Source organism: Amblyomma maculatum, chromosome 10 (genome assembly GCF_055883805.1).
Source record: "Amblyomma maculatum isolate TAMU_Amacu chromosome 10, ASM5588380v1, whole genome shotgun sequence".
NCBI classification, from domain to species: Eukaryota; Metazoa; Arthropoda; class Arachnida; order Ixodida; family Ixodidae; genus Amblyomma; species Amblyomma maculatum.
Window position 1 is genome coordinate 99,875,347 of NC_139353.1, and position 25,889 is coordinate 99,901,235.

Sequence of the window (25,889 nt, forward strand, 5' to 3'; positions counted from 1 at the left end):
ACAGATTCCAGTACTCCCGAGGTCATGATGCACAGCGTATGCGTATGTGGCAGGCGTTCTAACACAAACGCCTGCCGTGCTTCAAGATATGCAGTTACTTGATCTTCAGCAGCCGATTTGCCGTTCCACACTGGTAGCTTCTTCGTTCGCTTGCTGAATATTTCGGCTAACCTACAGGTCTGTATTTAATTATTCGGCTACTTTGACTAAAATCTATATCATTAATGACATTGCCCATGTTGTCTCTCTTGGGGTGCCCATTTGATTTTTGTCAGGTGCATGCTCCATTTCTTTTACAGCGGTTATGATACATGTGACACTTAAAATAATGAAGTGAGATTACGCACTCTGGGATGTAGAAAAGAAAGAGTAAACGATGAAATGCGCACACGTTATCACTGCTCGCACCGCTTAACGCAGGTAGAACAGGTGGGAGAGGAGGAGAAGCACAGCCAAGGATACGAGTGAGTAGGGAGAGTAGAGCACGAGCTAAGTGAGATAAAACGAAGAGATGCTCGCGAGGCCTAGTTTGATTGTGGAGGGCGCAGCGAGACAGCGCCGAAAGGGCGAGCACTGTGGGAGTTACAAATGAGGCGGCGAGGTGGGCCACTGGTAAAGGTTCATAGCGTATTGCCGAGTTTAACACATAACTATCACAGTGAAAATGCTGCAAATATTCGGCTCCGAATTGGCAAGGCTCTCAAGATGGTCGTCGTTAATATACGATTTTCATATTTGCGGTGGCAAGCACAGCTGCAATGTCTGCGAAAAATTTGCTGTGGTTTAGGTCAGGTTAAACCTGGTAGAGCAGCGAGAGCTAGATACCCCAGGCTACGCTTAGGTTTCGCTTTAAAGTAAGACGCGTGGTTTACGTAACGGCCTGAACATTATTGTTTGAGTAGAAATTAGTCCTAGTAATGACAGGCAAGTGTACGTCCGTGTTATACATGGCTCCGGCCGACTTTTATCTCTTATACGCCTTACTGGCCCCGACCGGCGGCAGCCACCTCATGTTTCTGCACGTAATCACATCGAAGCCACAGAACTGCTGTCGCGTTCGTTCTGGCCGAATTTCTCTGAGGCACCTATCCACCTGCCTAAGCAGGTCGGCGGACAGCATGCTGACTTCGTCTATGTTCTCACATCGCACGCCTCGAAAGAAAGTGCGAAACGTGTTCAAGTCCCAAGCCGACAAATCCCTTCTCGTCCGGCCCACTAGTCATAACGATCTTGAAGGCCGAATGCCTTGCAAATCGTGGCACACGCTATGTAGGGCGCACACCAGCAGTGTGCTCTGACGTCACTCCGCGCATGGGCACAACGAACGAGGCCGGCGGAGCGACGAGGCGCGCACACTAGCTGCGGGCTATAACGTCACTCCGCGCATGCGCACAGCTGACAGAGCTGCCAAGACTTATCACGCAGACATGCTTACCTCGCGAAGCGGCTGGCGTAGTGTTGCTTTCGCTACGAAAATGCAAAAAGCGTTCGGGCTTGAGGAAGGCCCCACAGGAGCGGACGAAGGAGCAGGCGGAGCGAATACATATAATAGTGCCTGGATTGCAATTTCAGCTTTTTCGCTCGCTGTTCGAGCAACGGCAGACTTAGCCCGAGCAAATATGCATAAAAATACTCTTAATTCGACCCTAAGGGGACCTTTCGTGTAACCAGTCTGAGAAAACAGACGCACTTTTTCTGCTGTGGCCGTTAGCCACACGCCACTATATTGCTCGTACCTCTCTGCGCTCAGTATTATCATCACCCGTTTCAACTGCTTTTTGGATGTTTCTAAAGGTGCCCCGCATAACAGACCCAGCTGCGACGTGTCATACTGCAAACGTATAGCCAATATCAAGTAAACTGCAGCACCGGCGCTGTCCAATATTGCTGTTGATCGGTCCTAGTATGCATGCAAAATCTATTTTTAGATAGATGCAAACCGCAAACGATGTATAGAAGGGGAGCTTAGAAACGCAATTCACAGGGCTACTCAATAAGAAGGCAATGGTCGAGAGTTTTCCGCCTTATCGATTTAACAGGAAGACCATTATGAATCTGCGTAACCATGCGTATTCATGCATGCTGCACTACCGACTATTCTTAAAAACTTCTATACTACGTCGTTCGTAAACACCCGTTGTGTCTCCAGACCAGTCCGCTACATTTTCCCTTCTGCTCTGCGCAGCTAAAAAAAAAAATCACAGCCATTACCAAAGGGCCGCCTGCAAGGTAAACATATAGCGAACCCTAATCTCGAGATAACTGATTGTGTACGCATTCATTTGTTATCAGTAAGAGAACACTGGAACTCTGTTCTTCTGGTTACAAAGAGATCCTGCAGTCACGGTTTACTGGTGGTATTTTAACGTACAGGTGACAAGCCCGGTAGTCACAAATGAATAAACTGGCGTCGCACTTTAATGAAGCTCTTTGTTGGGCTGACTTGCGCCCGCAAAATAGGTAAGCGAATCGACGGCGGCGATATCAGCAAGCGTACATACTCGTCGTTCATGGAACAAAGAATGCCCGTCGCATCCGTCAAAGCTGAATTCAAAGGGAGCGAAGAAACATCTAGACAAAACAGCAAACGGTAGTCAGCACAACTCAGAACATCGCGGAAACACACGCGAGCGGCCGGAATCTCCAAGACACACCTCGACGCATCCTGCGCGACAAATAATCTGACATTCGTGACAATAAGCATAAACAAACAAATAATACAGGACTGATCCGCATGCCAGAATCAGAGCGATAAGGCTGCATGCCGGCAGCTGTCGAAAAAAAAAATAACAAATACAGATTTGAATGGTTTGCGGCAGTATTAACTTTTCTATAACTGATTAGTAGTACTACCGCTGACACCACGTCACCTTATTTTCAAGGAAATTCCTTCAGAAAAGCATCTCGCCTGCATATTCGTGGAAATAGAATCGTTTTTTTTAAAGGAGAAAGGGATGGAACAAAAAAGAAAAAACAATGACGCCTAATTTTTGCCTTCTACAGTGCAAACAGAAAGGGAGAATTCGCGTCGAACCTGTGAGCTCCCAAAACAGTTACTAATTTCCGGAAAGACGGCTGTCGCAGATAAACCGTAAAGCGCAAAAACCTTTTTGGCTGGGAGATGTTGTTCTCGTGAGGTCAGCGGTGTTGTAAAACTACTATGGAGGGCCTATCACTGATAAGGCCTTCATACCACGGCTTGGAAGCTGTTCCGAAATAAATCCTCGTCTCGGTCTTCCTTTCATGCTTACTGTCCTTCAAACATGCCTTCGCCTTCTGTGGGGGTATATTAACTTGCTCGTGTGACACCGGACGAGCCTCGTATAGGGATTTGAACTGTTTGCATACCGACTCTGAGCACTAAGCGCTACCCGCAATCTCACAGAGACCAGAGCAAGGTGCAAGTAATGGCGCGACGAAACCTATAACCGTGTTTTATGTCTTGAATACGAAGGGGCCGACCACATACAGAGTCCATTTTGTGTGAAAAAAAAAAAAAAACGACGCTGTTTCACATCACGTGAGAATTCCAAGACATCAGTTCACTGCTTCCCGTCCAAAACAACGAGGCGGTATGGGGAGCAGTCCTGTTCGGCTCGACTGAATTGATACTCAGCGCAAGTTGGTGTCTCGGGAGGAGCAGGCAGCAAGCAGAACTGAGGGGCCTGGTATAGACAACCTTCAGTGACAAGGCGGCGCTACTGGGGAGCAATGTTCAGGGCCGCCTACGCCGGCGTCGAGTAAGTTGAGACGGCCGGCTCTGCCGGCTTGCGTTGTGCGGCAGGAAGCATGTTGGCAATCACTTTCTGCGGTTTTAAGGCAATCGAATGCCTCGAGGACTACTTCCGACCACCGACACGGGCGCATTTCACTTATTTCTCCGTCACAAAGCCGGTATCCATTTCTCTTATCATTTTTTTAGGGTTTCCCCGAAAAGTGGTAAGCTGGGCCCCATTCACGATTGCGCCAATCTTTCACGCATCATTACCTGCCTCTATGAGTAAATCGCGTGCTCAATGGGATAGAAAAAAGAAAACGCGAACGCGATAGGAACATAGCGGCCGCACGATACGCAGCGGCTGCTTCTGGAGCACCTCATTGCTAGCTCTCCTTGGCAGCTAGGTGGCGCAACATGGCGCAGCAAACTAAAGCCCCTTCAGCAAACTACGGTGCCTCGATGTAGCGAGGCACCCTACAGCAAACTCACTGCTAGGCGGCATTGCACCATGGCGCTGCGGTCGCCAGTGAACTCAGTGAACAGCACCGTCTTCCAGCGGCACCACTTAAGTGATCAGGTAGGCCGACTATACGAGCTGCTTTTTTCATGTCCATATTAAACAAAAAAAAAAAGGGGGGGGGGGGTTAGATTTATTTTATCCCTGAGGCTATACTGGTGGCTACGGCGGGCACCAGTTAAGAGGCAGAATGTTCCATTCGATCACTATTTAACTGAACACGTTAACTCATTGATTATTTTAGGAAGTATGTTGAATTGGAATAACTGGAGCTCAATATCCAAACAGTATAGTCAGTATAGTGCTCTTGAGGGCGCACGCAGGAGCGTGCAAACATACCCGACCGCGGAAAGAAATCGCACACAGAATAGATATCGTTTCCCTTTTTTTATTTACTATTTGCACGTTATATAGAGAATCATAAGAAGTGACCGAGTATTCACACACGGCCCCTTTACATGGTCAGAAGTTTACAGCAGTTTTCTCCGCTAACATTGCAGTCTTGCATGCCTGCTGTATCTATGCAAAAGAACCCAGTTTGCCGGCAAATCGTGGGGCACTGGTTGTGGCAGCATTTTCACAGTTTATATGAAATTAAATAATCTATACACATATTCATTCCGCGCATTTTATGCCAGTAAAACAATGCAGGAAAATACAGTTAATGTCTGTGTTCTAGTTACCTGGCGGTTCTTATCTGACACAAGTAATCACATGCTGCCATACTCATCGTGAAAGCGAAAAAAAAGCACGGATATAGTAAAAGGCACCCAGTCGAAAAAAAAAAAAAACTACACAAAATTTTTTGTTGTTACGACAGAATTTTTTTGCTGTTTTTGACAGAAAACTTGTTGTGACAACAAAACTTTTTATAGTAACATCAGAGCTTTCTGTAGTTACAACAGAAAAGTGCGACAGAACTACAGACAACAGAAAAGTACAACAGAACTACAGGAAAATCTGACGTTTACGGCAGAACTACAGAATATTCTGTCGTGTTTTTGACATGGTTCTGTAGATTTTTTCGACTGGGCAGGCACACAACACTCGTTTGTCTGTATTTTGCTGCTTTCCGTATGTTTTTGTGCGCTTTAACGATCAACGGGGCTAACCAACTCGCCGTAACGCAGCCACGTGCTATACGTAACAGAAATACACGATTAAATATTTACACTACCCTTTCCAGAAGAACCGGCGTCTTCGAAGCGCACGTACTCCTTTCCACAGCGCATGAAGGTTGCAAGTTCAACGACGCAAGCCACTGCGGCTATTGCCATCTGTAATCAGCCAGCACAATCAGTACAAGAGATGGGTCCATGGAACTGGAGATGCACGCAGACAAGTCTGTCGTATCACGAAGGGGCGGAGAGCCAGCAGGAATGGGATGATGCACAGCGTACAAAAGCAGCGAAAAACAATCGCGCCTGTGTTCTATAAGCCAACACGCAAATAATTCACAGAGCTAGGCTAGGCATTCGACCGACGCATATGTGTGTACAAGCGCGAGTCGGAACGACTACAACGGTTCGCGTAAGAGTGGAGCTATTTAACTATGGTGCAGTTATGCAGCGGAGCCGTCGGGGCGAGGGAAAATTTAAACGAGAGAGAGAAATCCTCCTCCTATCTTTTGCTCTTTCACTTTCACCCCTGTCTGTGAAAAGGTGCGGAGAATTAGACGGGATGAAAGTGGCACTGACTTTGGAAAGAAACTTTTTTTCCAAATCAAATACTTTAGAAAGAAGCAAAGAAAGCTGCTGACTTTTCAAAGCAATGAAATTTTTTTTCTTAGAAAGAGAAACTATAGACGAGCGTGTTGGACGGTCAACAAATGTCAGCCTCATAGTGGAATTTACAAGTTAACATAGCGTCATGCGAGCTCTTCAAACGTATATCGCTCTGCCTCCGCACTTTTAGGCCGGATTGCGAACGAAATGACTACTCGCACGCGGTGCTGATAAGGCGGTTATCAGCAAGCTGCAATCAAAGCGACATAGATGAATGGATCTTAAAATGCGTGCTGCAATTTTTTAAGAAGCTTCTATTTCTCGGACTAAAAACAGTTGTGGTACACTCGTTTGGAGCGGAGGGCCCGGAGTCGTGGCAGACGATTCGTTACGATATGGAGCACAGAATTGCTAATCAAGACCCAGCTTGTGTGAGGGATTACCATCTACTTTTGCCTGTCGAAATCGTAATGAGGGCGACATTCGGAGAGCCGTGGCGGCAGAACCAGTGGTCGCAGAGGGAAACCACTTCGTCGTGTTGAATAAAGTTAACGGAAAACTATGGGCAAGTTGATTTTTGTATTCATATGAAAACAGCTAGAAAAAGGCAGAGATGGATTCGTGTTGTTGTGCTTGTTCCGCCTTCGTCTTTATCGCGCTGTTTTATTATGGATAAGAAAGTGAAGTAACGCGTGCAAAGATTACGTCATCACAGGCACGACGATGGAGACGGAGGCGGGACTTTCCGATTCTATCCAAGCGAGAGACTAAACATTCTTCAGTCGAACAGCGAAATGGCGGTGCACTATTTTTTCACTCTGCTAGGCAGTGGCTGTGGAGAGCCGGTCCTAAAATTGGTTCGTGCGAAGGGAAAGGCGCCGCATTTGTCACACCTGGGTATTCATCACACAACTTGGCAGCATCTAAGTATACGTAGAGACTCCAGCCCGTGCAGAAATAAACGTTTTATTTCTCTGTCGCTTGAAGGTTGACTGTAAAGTAATTTGAATTTTGTTTCCCCAGGGAGCCACTAGCAGGGACATCTCTAACTTCGTCATCTAGGTGTCCTCCATGTCAGTCGTGACGCCTAAATAAAACATTGAGAGCACTGCAGAACCCGCATTGTAGTGTTGGTATTGTGGCTGTAGGAAGAAGGAAAAGAAAATGCACGGGCCTGTTACTGGCTCTGTAGCTGAGGCACTTCCTCTGTCTGATTTACCTGGGGATCTGTAACCTGCGATGTCAGCGCACGTTAAAGATCCCCAGGTGGTCGAAATTACTCCGTAGCCCTCCACTACGGCTCCTCTTTCTCTCTTTCCACTTTCACTCCCACCTTCCTCCCTTCCCTTACGGCGCGGTTGCGGTGTCCACAGAAATCAAGTGAGACAGTTACCTCGCCTTTCCCTTCCTATAAATAAATCAGTTTAAAAATCAGTTCCTCTGTCTGATTGATTGATTTATAGGAAGAGAAAGGCGAGGTAACTGTCTCACTTGTTTTCTGTGGACACCGCAACCGCGCCGTAAGGGAAGGGAGGAAGGTGGGAGTGAAAGTGGAAAGAGAGAAAGAGGAGCCGTAGTGGAGGGCTACAGAGTAATTTCGACCACCTGGGGATCTTTAACGTGCGCTGACATCGCACAGCACACGGACGCCTCTTCGTTTCGCCTCCATCGAAACGCAGCCGCCGAGGTCGGGTTCGAACCCGGGAACTCCGGCACAGTAGTCGGGCGTCTTACCACTGCACCACCCCGGCGGGGCTCCTCTGTCGCGTGCGGACAGAAGAGAGAAAGTAGAGAAGGAAGGAAAAAGAAGGGGAGAGAAAGACGCGCGCCGCAATAGCTGTCGTCCACCACCTAAGCGGTGGCGGGTGCAATGACGGCCTACAACAGATAAAAATTCGGTGGCTGGCTATTCCCCGCCGCAAGCGGCGTTATGCGAAAGCCTGAGCGTCGCTTCCGCTGCTGATACTCTGGACGCGTAATGTTTATATTCTTTACTTTTATTAATGCAACGCTTCACGTAACCAGGAACTGTGACCAGAAAACAACCTTCGCGTCTTTAAATTATCCAGAGATCCAAAGTAATGAAATCAGTCAATGATAATTATTCCTAATATATGTGATTTAGTCATAGTCGTAGTTGCCCATAGTCGTGGTTAGTCATAGTCATAGACACAGTCAGGGCTGCAGAGTATAGACGTCATAACAGCTCAATGTAGACGGCGCCGCTGCATGCCCAGACGCAGCCACAGAAAGAAATTTAACCATGAAGATGACACATGTGCAGCGTGTAATAAACACATGGAAGCAATTTAACATATTGTGCTCCAATGTAATGGTACACCTCCGGATGTCGATGCAGGCGCACTCACTCTCCCTTGGGGCCTTACGGGGTTCAGATACGCCAATTGTCGGATCTGCAGTGGCAAGTAAGCAAAAAGCGGTTAGAAGATTGGTGGCTGAGCGGGTCGAAATAAAAAAAAAGCAAATGAAATGATGAAATAGTTCACGGATGTATGCTATATTAAAATATTAGATAAAAAATCCGCGCATGGTGAAAGTAGCCCCTCCCCCCCGACTTTCTTTTCGGTTTCAAAGAGGATGCTTGAATCCGTAGTTCCATCCATCCATCCATCCATCCATCCACCATCCGTCCGTCCGTCCGTCCGTCCATCCATCCATCCATCCATCCATCCATCCATCCATCCATCCATCCATCCATCCATCCATCCATCCATCCATCCATCCATCCATCCATCCATCCATCCATCCATCCATCCATCCATCCATCCATCCATCCATCCATCCATCCATCCATCCATCCATCCATCCGTCCGTCCGTCCGTCCGTCCATCCATCCATCCATCCATCCATCCATCCATCCATCCATCCATCCATCCATCCATCCATCCATCCGTCCGTCCGTCCGTCCGTCCGTCCGTCCGTCCGTCCAACCAAACAACCAGCCACCCGTGTGACCAACCACATGTCTGAATATGCCATGCGTTGCCATAATAACAGTGGCGACGCCAGCGCGTCGCCGCCTCCCTCCGTCGGTGAGTTGTTTCCTGGAAGCCGACCAGAGCGGATGTGGAAGAGAAGTGTGGGCAAAGGCGCACGAGCAGACCAGCAGCAGGAGAGAAATGCTCTCGCACTTCTGCGCGCAGGAAGGCTTAAATGTCTCTGGAGGATTTAATTGTTTTTCGTTTCGTTTTTAATAAATAGTATATATTTGTTTTATTCTTCCTTTATTTCCCTCAGCACCCTCCAGCCTTTTTGCGCCAGACAAGATTTATGGTTACGTTCACAGAAGGTCAGCGAACAGTAGTGGATAGCGCGCGCTCCTGAGACGTGGAAGGGACGGTGCTTTGAGCCCTGGCATGAACCTGATTTTTTTTTCGTATTGCACTGATCTCAGGAAATTTCGTTTCTTTCTTTCGTTTCTTTCGTTTCGTGTTTCTTAGTCATATCGTGGTGGCGTATCGTGGTGACACGTCCTGTCCACATGTCCTGTAGAGGTTACACATAAGAACGACTTGCGCCTTGCTTCCAGCAGCCAGTGGTGAAATCATCCTGTAACGAAACGAGCAGAAACAGACATGTCGCATGCATACTTGTACATACGTGCAGTCCGAAAATGAAAATGAACTGTTACATGTAACGCTTCAGGTAAAGAGAAGTTGGCAGATCTGGATTAAATATGGAATCAGCTCTGCGTTGAAAAACAATTATCCCTCGGCTGAGAGGGAGCTTTTGTAATGGTCACCTTATGGAGTGACTTATGCATAGGCTCCGTAAAAATAAGTGAAGGCTGAAAGAGAATAAAAGGTTGCTTGTTTAATTACATTCAGTGGCTGTGCGTTTTCACTCCCGCTCCACCAGCGCTTTATCCCTTTAACTTCCGAATTATTTCAGTTAAGCGTTTCCCAGCTTATTAGGCATTACATCTTAAGCTGAGTTTTCTTATTACAGGTTGTTCGTTTCCTAGAGAATAACATTTGTTCTAAACATGGATTCTTGTGTTCACGAGTGTTCTACTAACAAGCCCTATTGATGGAAACGAAGAATTCAACGGGTGCGTTTGTCCTGTTCCACGCATTTATTTGGAAAGTGATTTATTTGGAACCACCTTTCGTGATCACAAGTTTCAGGAATTTGCCATAATTTGGAAATGTTACATTCGAACCCTCTTTGCAGACTCGAGTTTAGCGTATTACCTCAGTGTTTTGTTCAGAACGTTTACTAACTTTTATGTTCAACAACGTAACACCGGTTCGTTTTTACAAATATGCAGAAACAACGGTTCTGATTTGAATTGTCAAAGAAAGATTTTTTTTTTTACTTTCATCATATAAGTGAGGTGACTATAAGCAACAAGACTTAGGCTGGACGTGTCCGTAAGCAGGAAAGATGCCCGGCGGCCTTTTAATGTGACAGAAAGAATGTCAAGATAACGGAAGCGCAGTCGACGACGCGAAATCAGGGAGTGTACATTCAATTTCCAAAATTGCCGTAATATACTGGCTATTGATAATTCAGTACACTACTAAAGATTGATTGATTTTTCATCTGCAAAACGTCTGTTCAGTATTGGGCATAGGCGAATGATGTTGCATGTGATTACAGAACAATCTACACAACATGTGAAGATTTAATTACAAAACAATTGTTAAAGTGAAGCCCATTATTAATGTATTCTGCGCCACAGGTGAGAACTATCATGGCCCGGCCATTGACCCGCGAGATCGTGGGCTTGCAGTGGAGTCACTACTTCCCCGAAGACCGCGTCCATTCGGCGCTCGCCTACGAGGCGCGTCCAGACGACGTGTTTATTGTGAGCTACCCCAAGTGCGGCACTACTTGGTTGCAAAACCTCGTCTACAACATCTACAGGTGAGTATGCATTGTGGCAACACACTTCGGTAAATAAAAGGGGGCACTGCGCACAAAGATATACAGACAAGAAGGGAACACCACAAGCGTCCGTGTCTCTCTGTGCGGACCACCCTCTTTTATTTACCATAATTTAGTGATTAGCTCAACAATCCACATTAGAGTTACTAATGTACAACGCTGAAATGCTTTCTTCATGTGGGTTTTGTCTCCCCTACCTTTTCAGCGGCGGCGTGCCACCTCAGGATCGCGATCAGTTCTGGGACCGCATGCCGTTCCTCGAGATGCGCGGTGCAGAGCGCTCGATGCGGAGGACCAGGCCTGGCGCTATCAAGACGCACCTGCCTTTCTCCATGCAGCCGTACAACTCAGAGGCCAGGTATACGCGACAGTCTGGCACCTACGCTCATCAGGCTGCAAGAGCTCACGTGACTTGCCAAGAGTGCAAACAAAAGGAGACGTAACGCCGACGCAGAAGCACCTTTGATGCTCTTTTGTACACCAAGCCCGCTTTGGCGGCAATGGGCTTGCCTTCCATTGCGCTCTGAGAATAAGGCATCACTGTCAGCCGACGTCGTCGAAATAGTGAAAAGTAAAGACGAAGACAAAATATTGATTGATGACCTATACAGGAAAGTAGAAAGGTAGACTTAAAAATCAACATGCAGAAGGCTATCTGACGTAAACTGCAGTCTCGGGAAGGAACTGCAGTTTACGTCAGATAGCAAAGCACTGGAAGCAGTAGTCGAATATGCCTACTTAGGACAGGTAGTAAACGCAGATCCGGAACATGAAACGGAAATAAGAAGATTGGGATGGAGCGCATTTCTCAAACACTCGCAGATTACGACTAGCAGCTTACCGGTATCGCTCAAGAGGAAAGTGTACAACAGTTGCATCTTACCTGTACTCACCTTGGGGATGAAACGTGGAGGCTAACCAAGAGGGCTCTACTTAAGCTGAGGACAACGCGGAGGGCTGTGGAACTAAAAATGGTAGGGGTAACATTAAGAGATAGGAAGCGTGCAGAGTGGATCAGAGAATTAACTCAAGTTACTGACATTCTAGTGGAAATCAAGAAGAAGAAATGGACGTGGTCAGGACATATGCAGCGCAAAGAGAGGATAACCGATGGTCGCTGAGGGTAACAAACTGGATTCCAATGAAAGGAAAGCGTAGCAGGGGGTGGCAGGAAGTTAGGTGGGCGGATCAGGTTAAGAAGTTCGCAGGGGTAAATTGGAGGTAGCTAGCACAGAATCGGGTTAATTGGAGAAATATGGGAGAGGCCTTAGCCCTGCAGTGGGTATAGTCAGGCTGAGATGATGATGATGATGAAATACGAGGCGCATTGTAAAAAAGGAGGCATTGACAATGCATGGCAGGACGTGTGTGTGCACAGTTAGGGTCGCAGGCCTCTGAACGTGGGGTGCGGCCATCGAGTGGCTCACACCCCAATACACTAAAGCTATGTTTTTCCTGTAGGTCGTAAATACCTTCCCAGGCGCCTTTCAAATAAGTTCGTTTTAACCGAGCTTGCTAGACTGCAGCAACAGCGCAGTCTAGCAGTGGCGAAAAGTTATATAAATCGGACGCTGTTGTTGTTGTGGCGATAGGAAGAAGGAAAAGAAAACGCACGGCCCTGCTACTGAGCCACCTCCGCTTCCTCGTGCAGACAGAAGAGAAAATAGAGAAGAAAGAAAAGGAAGAGGGAAAGAAAGACGCGCGCCGCAACAACAGCCGTCGTCCACTACCGAAGCTGTGGCGGGTGCAATGACGGCCTACAACAGATAAAAATTCGGCGACAGGTTAGCCCCCGCCACAGTAAAGCAGCGGTGACCTACCAGTTCCAGCCCCGTTGGGCTAGGATCAGCCACCTTCTCCACCTGTTCTGTCGGACGCTGTTGAGTAGCCAAGCATGCAGTCGAAACTCGCGACAACGCAACATAATTTGCCTACACTAAACATTTAAAGGAGGTCTGGGCTTCAACGCGTCAAAATAAAACACTGCGGCGCGAATGCGATGCGACACGTACAAAGAGTTGCGAGTGGTAGAGGAAACATTTCTTTGAACGAGGCAGCAGCTCACGCAAAAACGTCTGACCCATTTCAGGAGGCACCGCTTCAGTCTTCGTCTTGGTAAGACTTCGCTCCTCCATTGATGTAGTACATGCTGGCCCGTGCCACTCGCCAACCGCGCAACCACCCACAGCAGCTGGGCTCCTGCCGGTATCCGACCACCAACCCTGGTCTGCCCTTCGCTTTCTCCGCCCTTATCAAGACTCTCTACACCGTTGAAGAGACGTCATGCGTCGCGATCAACTTTGCACGTGTGCAGTTACGCTCCCCCGCGCGCAGCAAGACTGAGGGAAAGAAGCGCGCGTAGTTTAAAAAGGCATATTTAAAGGGGAAAGGGAAGGAAGCGAATAGAGCGAGGGGCAGGTGAGACGCTAGCCGGTAAAAGAACGACGTCCGCTTGCATTCAGTATCATCTTTAGAGTACTGTACACAAAAAAGTGGGTTGCAGGTGCTACGCGAGAAAATGACAAAATATTTTTCATTCATTCGCAGTGCTGGTAACGGCGGACGTCTAAACTAGGTAACAGGCAATAATGGGGTTTTATGGCGCGAAAGCAACTATGGCTATATTGCGCAACAGGCAATAATGTTTGAAAAGCAAGCGGAATTTATTTTAAATATTCAGCCCTGTAGACGAACTAAATTCGCCTAATGAAAGCTGCGCATTGTTCAGAGCAAGTACTGTGGTGAGGGGTGTTCCGTAAGTGCCAATAGTTCGAGCGGTGTAAGACGTTGAAATACGCTGGCGAACGATTTTGGCTAGAAAGGCGCAAATAAAGGGACAGTTTATGAGATCTCCAAAGTTAAAAGGAATATACTAGGGCCCCCAAAATAAAACGGAGCACGGACCTGTGGAAAAAATGCTCTTCTTCGTCTAGGCTGCTAATGAGGCGAACACCAAGGGTGTGAAGCTGAACACTTGGGTGACCCTTACGAAAACAAGCTATATACACACGCATACGCTTGCAGGGCGCGCCGTGAAATAAAATTTTGTTCGTTCTTGTGCTCAGTCTTATTTTGCGGGCACTAGTACATAATTTTATTTATTTAATTTAAGGGCACGTTATACGATATACAAATTTGCATATTTCGCACGTATGGAGTGTACATGGATACGTGATCAATGCGCGACATCAGTCAGTGATTTTTGTCATGGAAGTGCATTCCTCCAGGTAGCACGCAATATTTATACCTCATGTCAAGGCCCTCATAAATGCCGCTTCCTACTCACAGCAGTGGTTGAGTCATTGAGTGCCTTGAACGAAGTGCTGAGGCAGGATATCCTAAGAATCCGAGACGCTAGTTCCACTTCGGGTGAAAATAAATTTAAAACAAAAATGCTCGTATTGTATTGTTCATTGGCAAGTATGTTTAATAACCCCGCGTGATCATTATATGGAGCCGTCCATTAGGGCTTCTCTCGTATCCAACATGCAGCTTTGTGCGTGCTTCAATTGTATGTGGCTTATTAAGCTGCATTTCGGGGCTCTTCCTGCCGGTTTAATGATAAGCCACTGGAAAGGGAAGACAGAATTAGGCATATATACGAGCGCTAGACCTCATAGTCTACATGTCTTGTTGCTCAGCCTCATTCTCAACTAATGAGAGGTCAGTAATCTAATCGGTATCTTTATTCTTTTGCTACCTTCTGTTCGTGGACTGCGCACGCTTGTCAGCTTTCTCGCCGTCCGCGCAGCCCGACTACTGTTTGCATGGCGGCGTGTTATAAGACCCAGTGAGCGGTGCTGGCATGTGTCTTATCATTGCTGTATTGTAAGAGAACTGGGAGCTATCTTCGTTTGCGACAGGCCCAAGTGACAAAGTGTGTAAGCAGGTTGTCTGCTGCAGGTACCTGTACATCACGCGGAACCCATTCGACTGCTGCGTCTCCTACTACTACCACACCAAGCACCTGCCCGGCTACTGCTTCAGCCACGGAACCTTCGATGAATTCTTCGAGCTGTTCGTGACGGGAGACTTGGAGTTCGGGGACTACTTCGACCACTTGCTGTCGTGGTATCCGCACCGGGCCGACCCCAACGTGTTGTTCCTCACCTACGAGGAGCTGAAGAGAGACACAGCGACCGCGGTGGCCAAGATCGCCACGTTCCTGGGCAGCGAGTACAAAGAGAGGCTAAGCCGGGAACCAGAGCTTATCGGCCGCATCCTGGAGGCGGCAGCCCTCCACAACATGAAGAAGATCTTCAACTCATGCGACTTCACTGCCAAAGACGAGGTATCATACCCAGTTCGGCGTAATTACCTATACTTTGATGCCCGGCTACTTGCCCGAGTACCCTGGTTTGATCCCGACCGCAGGCGGCTGTGTTTCGATGGAGGCGATACGGAGTGACGTCCGTGTGCTGTGCGTTGTCAGTTTATGTTTAAGGTCCCCAGGTGGTTGAAATTTCCGGAGTCCTCCACTACGGCCCTCTCATAGCCTGAGTCGCTTTGGGACGTGGAGCCCTGAAGACCAAACAAAACCTATAATGATAAGGCGAGAACAAGACAGATAGACAAATAGGAGCCGCCGTTTACTATATGAGCACATCAGTCAATTCGTTAATAATAATAACAATAGTATTAACAATACTAATCGGTATTAATCTTAAAAAAAGTCTTGAGAGCATAGTATAACATATGTAACGTAGTATTTTTGTTTCATCTGCTGCTGTAGCGAAGTTCGTTTGCCGTCAGTATCGGGCCACCACGTTCATGGGACGATCCATGCAAACATATGCTTTGGGTATACGTTTTCAAAATACTCTTGCATCCTAGTTATCTGCAGTGGGCTGTGAATAGCTTTGTATTGAAGAATTGCGGTTCATTTTCGCAAGGTGTAGTCGTTAGATGCATTCTGATATCTTAGAGCTCGCGGCTTCTGATATTTTAACGCGATTGCATTATAAGAACCCTTGAAATGCTATTTGGGGTAAAATTCTAACGCAAGTAATTCATAGAGCTGGTCTTTGTTAGTATTCAAATAAGATTTGAACGCTTCACACGGAGCCCATTATTTGCCAATAATTTGTATAAAGTGGTCTAGGCGACCGCTCATGGCGGATTGACGCGACACATCGCCGCGTACAAGCCTCCCCACTGACGTTGCTCGGCGCGCCCGCTCATCGGACGCTCCTAACTTGAGCGAGGGGCTTCAAGCGGGATGAGGTGTATTGGGGCGGCACCACGACTTGTTTTCTTCTTTTTTTCTTGCGCGCCGGTGTGAGCTGAGATGAGAGGGGAGAGGAGAAGCATCATTTTCTATCGTCCTAATGAACGGTGCTAATGAAGCTAGCTGAAAAATGTTTGCGTTGCAGATAGCATTTAAAAGATACCTACTCCTAGTGTGCGTTTTATAATTCTAGTAAACAGCTGTTCATGGGCCTTTTAGGCTCCTTTTTAGCAAAAAAATGCGGGCATGCCTTTGCCAGTTGGTAGTGGGTAGGAGATTTATCTGGGCGTTGATTGGGTGGTGAACTGTGGGACGTCAAAATACCAGATAACGCGGTCGTGTTGGCAAGAGCACTACGGGGGTTGAAATGGAAACGGGGTCGTTTGGATCCCGAGCGAAGCGCGGAACTCCTAGTCCACGTAGGCACGTTCGTACGTGTTTGCTACAGCGGAGCTTTGTATCGGATGGTATCCTACCAATTGCGGTAACTTTAGAATATATCCTGAACAATTTGTGCAAGATAATGGAGGCAGAAATTAAGGGATTAGTGATAAGAAAACAGCAAATTCAGTGCATGTTACCACTCGAAAATCCGAAAGGGGAGCCGCAGAAAGGGTCATTAGAGAGTTTTAGCGTACCATGATCCGCGATCCGTCATTTGTTACTGCGCGCGGTCTGTGCGAACGCGCTGATTGGTCTCGATGCTGGAGTTGTGTGTGCCAACTGCCAGCATGTGGCGCCATTTAGCGCAGTCGAGGGGATCTGGAATTTCAAAAACGCCTGCCCCGAGTCAAAAGCAATCGGGACCTCTCACTTACTTGCTTACTATCGAGGCATGTGCAGTTGAACACGAGGTGGCGGATCACGGTAACGGATCGCGCTACGTTAAAGCTCTCAATCCTGTCGCTGCATACGTTAAAGCTCTCAATCCTGCCCCGAGTCAAAAGCAATCGGGACCTCTCACTTACTTGCTTACTATCGAGGCATGTGCAGTTGAACACGAGGTGGCGGATCACGGTAACAGATCGCGCTACGTTAAAGCTCTCAATCCTGTCGCTGCATACGTTAAAGCTCTCAATCCTGCCCCGAGTCAAAATCAATCGGGACCTCTCACTTACTTGCTTACTATCGAGGCATGTGCAGTTGAACACGAGGTGGCGGATCACGGTAACGGATCGCGCTACGTTAAAGCTCTCAATCCTGTCGCTGCATACTTTTAAAGCCGTAGCTTAAGTGCCCTCAAGACTTGTGTTTTACAATTGCGCTATTACACTATGTCAATGACAAAGACTGTTCTAGCGATCACCTCGCAGTCACGGCTGTAAATTCGTCCTGAAACGGAGCCTGTTTACACCGGCGATATGGTTTTCCACACATTAGTCTAAATGACTGACGACTACGCTGGACTATCGCTGCCGCTGTAGATGCATAAGAGCCTTCGCCTTTGCTGTAGGTTGTGCGGACTTGGAATTTATAAATCGTTTGCTGCACTGTTCGCCTGTTGCTCAAGCAGTATGCCGTTAATTTTTATCTGGAAATAGCATGGGGGCCGGTGCAGTACCACTTAGCAATTACAGCTGCCAAGAAGGTGCCACCTATAATTAAATGATACTATTTAGCTAGGGGCTGGCCATTTTCATGGCTGGGTGTCGCACTAGAACAATTCCTAGATGCGACTATCGCAAGTGGATACTGGATAATTGCTTTATGGGGAACTTTTGCGAATATTTAAGCGAGATCTGTGTACACTCCTTCTTTGTACTCCATCGCCTTCTTTATTTTACTGTGCTATAGGCAAACATCTAAAAATTATCACTGTCATTTTCCCACCACATAAGAGCGTGATTCTAAGTTATTGGTTCTTTTCTAAAGCTGGTTTTCATCCCGCTGCAGTGGCTCAGTGGTTACGGCGCTCGATTGCAAAGCCCAAAGACGCGGGTTGAGCTCTGATCGCGGAGGCTACTTTTGAATGGAGACAGAAAGCGAGGCACCTGTGTACTGTGCGATGCTAGTGCAAGTTAAGCAGCTGCAGGTTGTCAAACTTTCCAGAGCCCACCACTTTAAAGACAAATTTAACATTTAAGACTTTAAATCCTACAAAACAAATTGAACCAATTACGCTGTTCTTTTTTTCTCTCCCTTTGCGCATCTCGCAGAAAAATGCGTCAAACGCCAGTGCTGTCGTGCGAGAAACGATGAAGGACCTGAGTATAGAAGAGTTGGTCCAGGCTCCGATGACCGGCGAGTTCGTGCGAAAGGGTACCGTGGGCGACTGGAAAGCACACATGTCCCCAGTCCAGGTGCAGAGACTCCTCGAGCGTGCAAGAGTGAAGACCGCCGGTAGTGACGTCATGGACTTGTGGAAGGACGTCGACATACCACGGTGATCAATTCAACTGCCAGCGTAATAACAATAAAGAATTTTTTTTCCTTATATATTGCCCAACGTTTCGTTCGTTTCTGCTGCGTGACATTTGCGCCTGGGGCGGCTTTTCAACTCACAAAATCAAAGTAGAAAACAATGACCGTAGCCTTCTCGCAAATCTGCAAGAACTAAGTTGTCACCTGAATGCCAGCACTTAACTAGCCAACTCCCACGTCATGTCGCTAATATCAAAGTTATCTTAGCCCGTATTGCAAGCAAACCAAAAGAACCACGCTTCATGCGCATGAACGCAATTCGAATTCTTTGGATATCCAATACGACCAAAATGCTTCTTCGATGTTGAAGTTTTTAACCATTTATCTTGACTCGAGACTATTGATTACTGTTTCACTGTTTTAGATTTAACACTCGTTCGATTTCTCATTACGAGCTGCACATTTATAAAACGTTTACTGTGGTGGGAATTTCACACACACACCCCCAAAAAGCTTACAGTATACACGAGGCTCCATACAGTCTCTCTCCTAGTAACGTTCCCCGCACAATTTTCATACTAACATTCTTGGGCTAAAACCGCCCTAAACGTGAAGCATTCGTGACAGAAATGCATTTTTGTATCACCTATGTTTATCGAAACAATACCGTTAGCCTGTTATGCACGAATTGAGAAGCATTCTAAGAGAGTGACCTCAAGTGCCCTGCGTTTGTCCTTCGCCTTGGACCCCAGGTTCGGACTTTGAGACCAGATATGCAGAAGCCTAGCCAAGTCATGTTTTACTACATTTATTCGCCCAGGGCGGCTGCGAAGATGTCGCAAACCAGGACCTGAAGGATATGCCGGTTTTGGTGCTTCACGAAGGGAACGCTTCCATCAAAATCACGAAAGCACCGGTCGAAATGTTACCGTGCTGAATGGCAACAAGAGAGAGCAGCTTCACGCTGGCTGCTTCGCATGTATACGCGAGTAAGCGACGGGCACGGCCTAAACCACGGTGGCCTAAACTAGGCAGAGAACCACTACCATCGGTAAAACAATAACAATAGCAATAAACAGTGGCCAGCTTTATAAAAAAATACTAGTCGCTAATAAACTTCAGTGGCTCGACAATTTCGACAGGATATACCACAAGCTGCCTCATATATCGAATAAGTTACGGGAGCTCCCCGCTCCACAGACTAAGCTCCAACACGGATCTCCGGAGCAGTGTCGGCCGGCGCGCGTCCTTCAGGGTTGGGGTGGGAAACCAATCGAGCGAATAAAGAGGCTGGCCCCATCACGTCCGGACCAGTGCGCCCTGGGAAAATACAGTCTCTCGGGAATCACTCTCGTGGCACTACGCTCTGGCAAAGTCAAACGTTTCGAGCCCGCCATCAGCTAGCCATTTTGTCTACGTCCACCGCTGTATATCGGTTCTCCAAACACGCAACGTCCTCGCAACTGTAAATCGGTGAGAGAACTTTTTTGCCACAGAGTGGCTTTTATATGAGTAAAACCTTCGCCCCTTTTTAAGCATTGGTTTTCAGTAGTATTTTATTTATGATATTTTCAGTGAAAAATTTGGTCGTACTAATTACGTTTACAATGCTGTCTTCCGTTTTTATAGCCTTAATTTATTCACCATATTTGTGAATTGAAGAGATTTCCTCCGTAATATAATGAGAAGCTCAATAAAACGTTATGTTGAGCCAGTTGGTTTATAGCGAAAATGGATTAAATTTAGCGCGAAGCAACATTTAGCGCTCTTTGGTGTGTATGTTCTGTCCTTATCCCTTCCCAGTTGTTTCGGGTTTATAGTTGTCCATTTTCGTAATGAGTCGCCTTTTATCGTGGTGTTATTGCTACAGCGTTTGTAGTGTTCGGATATTAGTGGCATTAGAACAGCGCGCAATAACATCTAGTTGTTTGCTACATGAGGCGCTCTCATGAATTTATCCTTCAGTCCCACATCGGCACACGTGCTTCGCGGACTGACCGGGCTAAGGTTTAACTGTCTTTGCGAACCTCACTAAAGGAAAGACGGGTAACAGTAAATAGAATCCCGTGCTTCTGTCCACCACAAACGTGAACTTGACGGGATGACATATGGTTTCCATAACAAGAAATGTCTCAAAAAACGGTGAAAGAAAAGGCACCTATACCTGCGCTCAGAGATTGGAAATATTTTTGAGCTTACAGCGCCAGCATGATATGAAGGGCACTACCCGACATCAGGAGAAAGCATACAAACTCCCCCCCCCCCCCCCCGTGCCGCTGATAAGTTTAAGAGGGAAGAAAAATATATGTCCTCAACGTTCATCTACCTTTTTCTGTTTATTTTCTCTTCTGTGCATTTAGGTGACGTTATGCTTATTGTCCTGCCACGTCTCTCATAAGATTCTCGCATTATCAGCTCAGAAATGTTTGTATAGTTAAGCGTCCGTGGCTGTTCTCTTCATTATCCCCAAAGTTTTTACCTATTTTTGTAAGTAATTACAGATATTTCGCAGCTTTATATACATAGACGGATACAACCAAATCTGTTTACTATTTCCAGTTGCGAAACACCATGTTGTGCGTGTGTACTAAGAAACAGCGGCCTGATTGGGCCACGATTGTGGCCTTAAGAATTGTCGCTAAGCCAGTGGCATGGCCGCTCAGGGGAAACGCACTAGGCGCCGCAATTTACCTGGGGCCCTGTTCTAGACAATTCGCCATTTTGTTCAAATTGTGACGTACTCGTCACGTGTGCAGTATGGCGGTGCCTGATAACATCATCATCATCACCCGGAATATACCCTCTGCAGGGCGAAGGCCTCTCCCAATTTACTACCACAGTCCTGCGCTAGCTGCATCCACTTAACCCCTGCGAACTTCTTTACCTCATCTTCTCCGGCCACCTAAATTTCAGTGTCCCTTGCTACGCTTTCCTTCCCTTCGAACCCACTTTGTTTCCCTAAGCGACCATCGGTTGCCCTCTCTACGCAATACAGGCCCTGCCCATGCCTATTTCTTATTGATTTCCACTAGAATGCCATTGACCTGAGTTATTTCTCTGACCCACTCTGCATGCTTCCTTCTCTTAACGTAACGTTACACTTACTATTCTTCGTTCCATACCTCTCTTCGTAGTCCTCAGCTTAAGTAGAACCTTTTATATTACCCTCCAAGCTTCAGCCCCATAGGTGAGTATAGGTAAGATGCAGCTGTTATTAATTTCCCTTTGAGCGATACCGGTAAGCTGGTAGTCGTAATCTGCGAATACGTTCCAAATGCGCCCCACTACCTACAAATATGAATGCGCATTTTGCAACGTATCAAACACCCTACAACACATGGTCTAGGGATGCAAGGGACCAAACGGTACTATAAGCACCATGGCCTTAACCGCAGAGCAGTGGGGGACTCAGCTGTCAAGCCCCAGCCTGGAGGATCAGCGTAGTCTGGTCAGCCTGACTCGGGAGATGGCTCGGGTCCATGGCTTCCTGGACTGAGGAGGCTGCCCACCTAGGGCTGAATATTTCACGCCTATTCCGAATAAATGTTTGTCTCTCTCTCTCCATCCAAATTGTATTCTCCTTGTTATTTCTCTTTCATGGTAAGGATCTACAATTACTACCTATATACGGATCTGCGGTTTATACTAATTATACATAATCGTCTACCACTTACAGTTTTTCGCTACCTATTGTAAACTGCTATTCCTTTCTAGGCTGCTCAACAATACCTTAGTCATCTGTATATTAATATTTAGTCCTACCTTTCAGCATTTTATGATTAGGCCATCAATCATACATTGCAATTCATCCCGTGAGTTGCATAGCAAGGCAATGTCATCAGCGAATCGCAGATTATGGAGGTATTCTCCATAAACCTTTATTCCTATCTGCTACCATTCCAAGTCCCTGGATATTTCCTCTAAGCAAGCTGTGAATAGTACTAGGAAGATCGTGTCTCCTTTCCAAACGCCTTTCCTTATAATGATTTTATTGGTTTCTCTATCCATAGCTATGTTTGCTGTGCAGACACTATAGATATATTCTAGTAATCTCACATATGGCTCATATACTCGATGAGTTCGAAATCCTTCCATGACTGCAGAGGTTTAGACTGAGGCAAATGCTTTTTCGCAGTCAATTAATAAGGGTTGGTTATGTTCGGACCATTTTTCTATCACCTGGTTGATAGTATGGCGGTGGTCGATAGTAGAGTATACTTTCAGAAAATCGGCTTGATCTTTGGTTGACTGAGGTTTAAGGTTGTCCTGATTCCATTATCGATTGCTTTAGTGAACGCCTTTTATGTAACGGAAAGAAAAAATTAGTCGATAAGGTTTCAAGTCTTTTGACTCACCTTTCTTGTGAATTTAGAAAATGTTTGCGTTCTTCATTGCTTACGCTATCATTGATGTCACCGGGCATTGTGTATACAGGGGGGTGAGTTTTTCTAGCGCACAATATAGTTACGCATTCTGAAGAAAAAGAAAAAGAATGGTAGAAAAAGGTGCTGTAGTCTGTTACCATGTATTGGCACCAAATATGAGAAAGGAAGATGCTCCAGGAACCGATCCACTGCGGTGAATTTTGCGACGTCAGTTAGTGTCTCGAGTTGTAGTGAAGGCGAGTGACACATGTTGCGGCGTTGCGGTCTCAGTTTATCATGAAACGCTTTAGGTCAGACATTCGGTAGCAGTTACGCGCGGAGACGCTGAATAAGTTTACGAGACGTGAGGAATTACACCTGTAGAGAAAAAAATGGCAAATTAGTATTCGGAGTAGCTTGATGTGGAATGACAGCGGAAAGTATCATTGCCCCTCATAAACGCCGGAAACCTTCCACACTCAATTATCAGGGACATTTGAATGTTGCAACTAAATCGTTTAATAACCTCGTCGTAAATAGGAGTCAACAAATTTGCAAAGTAGCTCCAGGACTGGTGAAGAGGCGCCCGCGCAGCCGGCATGGTCTATGTCCAGGGACAACGCTCGCAGTCTCATTTCATTTCATTTTTATTTTCTTAAAGACCCCCTTTTTGGGGGCATTACATAAGGGGTGAGGTTAACATAAGTGCTTAAACCATTTTCATGATGACACGTGCGATGTGACTTTGCCTAGTGAGGTGGATGGGCAGGTGATGGCTGCAATTTCGTGGGGAAGGTCGTTTCATTGCGGTTAGGAGGAAGAATGACTTTGAAAAAGTAGTTGTACGAGCACGTTGGCGTGAAACTTTAAACGGATGACCGTTGCGATGAGACGTGCGTGATGGAGGCGCGCAGATGTTGTTTCAGATCGGAAAAGTAAAATTTGTGATATAAGCACAGGCTAGAAATGTGACGGCGGACGGAGAGGCTTGGTAATTGTGATTGCTGTTTGAGAGATGAGACGCTGATATCGTATGAATAGGAGCGATGAATAAAACGGGCAGCTCTGTTTTGTACGGCTTCTAAAGATTCAATGAGATATGCCTGCGGGGGATTCCAAATTGCGAATCGGTACTCAGGTTTCGACCGGATTAATGATTTGTAGGCAAATAACTTTACATCTTGAGCAGCGTGGTGAAGGTGACGCTTAAGAAAGCCTAGTTTTTTATTCGCAGTTGAGATTAGATTTGTTACCAATACACTATAGCGCAGCAAAAGACGAGGACACAAGAGCGAGAGACGAACACCACGAGCGCTAACTTCCAACAAATTTTATTCTCCTGAAGCATCATATATACACGCCAGAAAAACATGAATCACATGTGCAAACAGTATCAATTCCTTAGAAAGACAAGCTCTTTATCTGAGAGGAGAATGGAAGGTGTGCTTACACACGCGCATCCTGAACTATTTATCTTTTCGGCTTCAATGATTTCGCGCGTTACTCTTTCTCTGCTTTTTCCTATTACAACACTTTTATCAAAGAAAGGCTTACAGGTTTTTGAGTTGCATTCGAGAATGTGGTCAACTAGCGATCCGCCTTGCCGGCCGTTTCTAACGTTGCGAGCGTGTTCCATTAGGCGCTCGTTCAGACATCTCCCCGTCTGGCCGATATAGTGTTTCCCGCATGACAAGGGAATTTTATATACAACACCTTCATCGCACGAGACGTACGGCTTCTGGTGCTTAATTGTGCATCCGCCTGCTTTTTTGGTGTTGGTTTCTTTCAGCTTGCACAACGTAGAAAGTTTCTTCGGCGCCGAGAACACTACGGTCGCATTCGCTCGTTGACCAATTCTTTTCAAATTGTGAGATATCTTGTGCAGATATGGTAAAACAACAAGGTTTTTCCGATCCAGAGGAACCGGATTTGGGTGGCATTGATTTTCTGGTTTCGTGTTCTTAAGAAGTTTTTCGGCAACAGAAACTTGAACATGGGCGGGATATCACATATGCTGGGCCTATCAGCCGCGTAGCGACAAGCCGATGCTGCCATATCACTCCGCTCATTCTAAACTTGTGAAAAGAGGTATTATCAATTTATGTTTTCAAAATGCTCTCCGGAAATCTTGTCCACACATGATGAGCGATAGTTTTCAAGAGCAGTCCAGGAGGCTGACTAATGCTGGATATCCCGCCCATGTTCAAGTTTCTGTTGCCGAAAAACTTCTTAAGAACACGAAACCAGAAAATCAATGCCACCCAAATCCGGTTCCTCTGGATCGGAAAAACCTTGTTGTTTTACCATATCTGCACAAGATATCTCACAATTTGAAAAGAATTGGTCAACGAGCGAATGCGACCGTAGTGTTCTCGGCGCCGAAGAAACTTTCTACGTTGTGCAAGCTGAAAGAAACCAACACCAAAAAAGCAGGCGGATGCACAATTAAGCACCAGAAGCCGTACGTCTCGTGCGATGAAGGTGTTGTATATAAAATTCCCTTGTCATGCGGGAAACACTATATCGGCCAGACGGGGAGATGTCTGAACGAGCGCCTAATGGAACACGCTCGCAACGTTAGAAACGGCCGGCAAGGCGGATCGCTAGTTGACCACATTCTCGAATGCAACTCAAAAACCTGTAAGCCTTTCTTTGATAAAAGTGTTGTAATAGGAAAAAGCAGAGAAAGAGTAACGCGCGAAATCATTGAAGCCGAAAAGATAAATAGTTCAGGATGCGCGTGTGTAAGCACACCTTCCATTCTCCTCTCAGATAAAGAGCTTGTCTTTCTAAGGAATTGATACTGTTTGCACATGTGATTCATGTTTTTCTGGCGTGTATATATGATGCTTCAGGAGAATAAAATTTGTTGGAAGTTAGCGCTCGTGGTGTTCGTCTCTCGCTCTTGTGTCCTCGTCTTTTGCTGCGCTATAGTGTATTGGAATCATTTACCAACAAGCCCAAAAAACCACGCTACTGAACTAGATTTGTTACATGCTCGCGCCATGACAGATCCATCCCTGCTGATAGTAATGCCTAGATGTGTATACGATGGAACAAGTTGGAC

General features: G+C 46.4%; 2 protein-coding genes across 2 annotated transcripts in view; both read left to right on the forward strand.

Annotated features, from left to right (window-relative positions):
* The window catches only part of LOC146177110 (sulfotransferase ssu-1-like), a 30,445-nt gene extending 11,914 nt beyond the window's left edge, over positions 1–18,531 (forward strand). The window contains exons 2-5 of the mRNA XM_084583098.1: positions 10,665–10,849; positions 11,076–11,228; positions 14,774–15,161; positions 18,254–18,531. Of these exons, the coding sequence (XP_084439224.1) occupies positions 10,677–10,849; positions 11,076–11,228; positions 14,774–15,161; positions 18,254–18,484 (945 nt within the window). The 5' untranslated portion in view covers positions 10,665–10,676 and the 3' untranslated portion in view covers positions 18,485–18,531. The remainder of the gene's footprint in view (positions 1–10,664; positions 10,850–11,075; positions 11,229–14,773; positions 15,162–18,253) is intronic.
* Positions 1–25,889, forward strand: part of LOC146177109 (sulfotransferase ssu-1-like) — a 76,938-nt gene that overhangs the window by 12,059 nt on the left and 38,990 nt on the right. The window lies entirely within an intron of this gene.